Raw genomic sequence first — 2,512 nt, 5'->3', positions numbered from 1 at the left:
AAGAAGCACTTTTGGCGCCCAAACACGCTACTAATCTCGTTAAATCTTTGGGTTATATCTCTTGAGAAAAGGCTCAAATATGTCACTGAACTATCAGAAGTGACTCAATTATGCCATCCGTTAAAAGTCGGGCTCATTTATGCCATCGCCGTTACAAAACTTCATCCATGCCATTACTTTTTAACAGCCGGTTTTTAAAAACAGCCTTGCCACGTGGCAGCTTATTAGAGGGCCACGTCATTTTTAAAATATTTTTTTAATTTACAAAAAATTTAATTTTCTTTTTAATTTTTTTTTTGATCCATTAAAAAGAATCCACCCAATTTTTTAATCCATTAAAAATTAATTTGATCTATGCTTTTAAAATTTGATTAATTTTTCATGATCAAACAAATATTTAAAGAATTTTTTTTTTAAATCTACTACTAAAATTTATAATCAAACGCTATTCTAATTAAGCATATAGTATGTCTTAGCATACATGAAATATTTTGTCAGCCGAATGTAAGTAACTTTTTTATTTTTTTATTTTTTTATCAAGCATAGAATGACATCATCAGCATCAGGGGCGGCTCAAGCAAATTTATGGCCTAAGGCAAAAATCAAACGAAGGCCTTGCGTTTTACTTTTTTTATATAAAATTTTTCTTTTTTCTATAAATAGTATTTAATATATTTCTTAAAATTTATAATTTATTATTACTAAACAAAAATAGGCCCCTCAAATTTTGGGGTCTTAGGCGACTGCCTTTTCTCCTAAAGGGTTGAGCCGCCCCTAATCAGCATTCAACATTTGTATGTAACACTTTATGCATCATCATTTATCATAGCAAAAACAGGAAGGCGACAACATATATAGTATACGTGGAGTTGGCAAAATGAGAAGCTAACTATTAATAATATAATAATAATATTTGATGTTTATATATCCCTTCAGTTTCAACTGAAAAATGACAAAATCTTTAGTTAACGTGAATCTTTTAAAAAAAATAATAATAAAGTGATAAAAAGCGTGGAGTGTATACTTTCTCTGTTCCCTTTTAGTTATTCGCCAGTCAATTAAAATAACTATTTTATTATAATATATTTATTAAATGATGTTTACTATTGTATTTGAAATTAATTTGAAGAAAAAAATAATTAATATTAAAGGTAAAATATGAAAACAATCTTAATATGTCAAAAATGATTAAAAAAACGAATCGAACGAGAATGTTTTAAGAATATATTCATGAAAAATTAATCAAATTTTAAAAGCATAGATCAAACTAATTTTCAATGGATCAAAAAGTTGCGTGAATTTTTTTTAATGGATCAATTTTTTTTATTTTTATTTTTAAATAAAAAATAATGAAAAATAAATGAAAAATGACGTAGCCCTCTAATAAGCTGCCACGTGGCAAAGCTGTTTTTGAAAACCGGTTGTTAAAAAGTAATGGCATGGATGAGCAGGTTTTATAACGGCGATGTCATAAATGAGCCAAACTTTTAACGGATGACATAAATGAGCCATTTCTGATAGTTCAGTGGCATATTTGAGTCTTTTCCCTATCTTCTTTTCTATTTGGTTTGTGTGTGATTGTGTTCTAGTTAACATGCGATCGTCAACAATAAGAACAAATAAGGTTACCTCGATTAGGGAGGGTGCCATAATGGTCACCAAAAGCCATATTCAACACTTTAAGAGAAGTCATTTGTCCAATGCTTGAGAGAAAATTCTCATTTAAATAAGATCCATCCAAGTACAAGTACTCCAGTGTGCTCATATTTCTTAATGCTTATATGAAAGAGAATCAAAGAAGAACAAACATTTCTTAAGAAAAACTAGTGATAGTTTAAATTGCATGGACTCTTCATTTTTGATGTCGTACCAGTGTCAGATTCTCCTTCTCCAAAAGTAGACTACTTTTAGTGAGACACGCATCCACTGACATTTTTGAAGAGTCCGAGCAACATTGTTAAGGTAGAGAAACTTCGAATTAGAGTTTACTTTACCGTAAGTTGTGGCAGAAGCAGTGAGATTACTATGTATAAAAGAAAGCTCTTTGAGAGATGAGAATGATTTTAGGGATTCTACAACTTTGGTTGAGTTTGAATCTGAATCTCCAAGTTGTAAATTTCGTAGAGCACTCATTCTTCTACTACCTGTACAATACATATTTTCAGTCTATTTATAAACAACAACAGCATCATACCCAGTTTGGGGGTGTGTTTTTGACCATTATCTCAAAAACTAAATTATTATTGCATGAGGGACCAAGAATTCATGTACCTTTGGTAGTCACAAAGCTCTCAAAATTGTTCATACTGAGATCCAGAAATTCCAAATTGCTCAAGGCAATTATATCTAGACAAGTAAATTAAAATAAATAGTAAGCACCAAAAAAAGTAGCAAATTTTAGTTTGGAGATAAGCATCCAGTACACCCCCGAACTATGGCAAAGTTGTTACGACACACTCCCACTTCACAACGGTTCTATTACCTTGAACTCGATTTTAGTGTATTTTTGTCA

At 30.6% G+C, this 2,512-nt stretch overlaps 1 protein-coding gene across 1 annotated transcript; it reads right to left on the bottom strand.

The window, feature by feature from the left end:
- Window positions 1-478: 478 nt before the first annotated feature.
- On the bottom strand, window positions 479-2,346 carry LOC124893966 (receptor-like protein 47; the record flags this gene model as incomplete). The annotated part of the gene is given in 3 exon segments (XM_047404775.1): window positions 479-1,776; window positions 1,995-2,144; window positions 2,272-2,346. Coding segments are annotated over 3 exon segments (398 nt in total), but the record flags the coding sequence as incomplete, so codon positions are not given.
- Window positions 2,347-2,512: the final 166 nt, after the last annotated feature.

This window comes from Capsicum annuum, unplaced genomic scaffold, assembly GCF_002878395.1.
Source record: "Capsicum annuum cultivar UCD-10X-F1 unplaced genomic scaffold, UCD10Xv1.1 ctg67812, whole genome shotgun sequence".
Lineage (NCBI taxonomy): Eukaryota > Viridiplantae > Streptophyta > Magnoliopsida > Solanales > Solanaceae > Capsicum > Capsicum annuum.
This window is presented reverse-complemented; position numbering and strand designations above follow the sequence as displayed.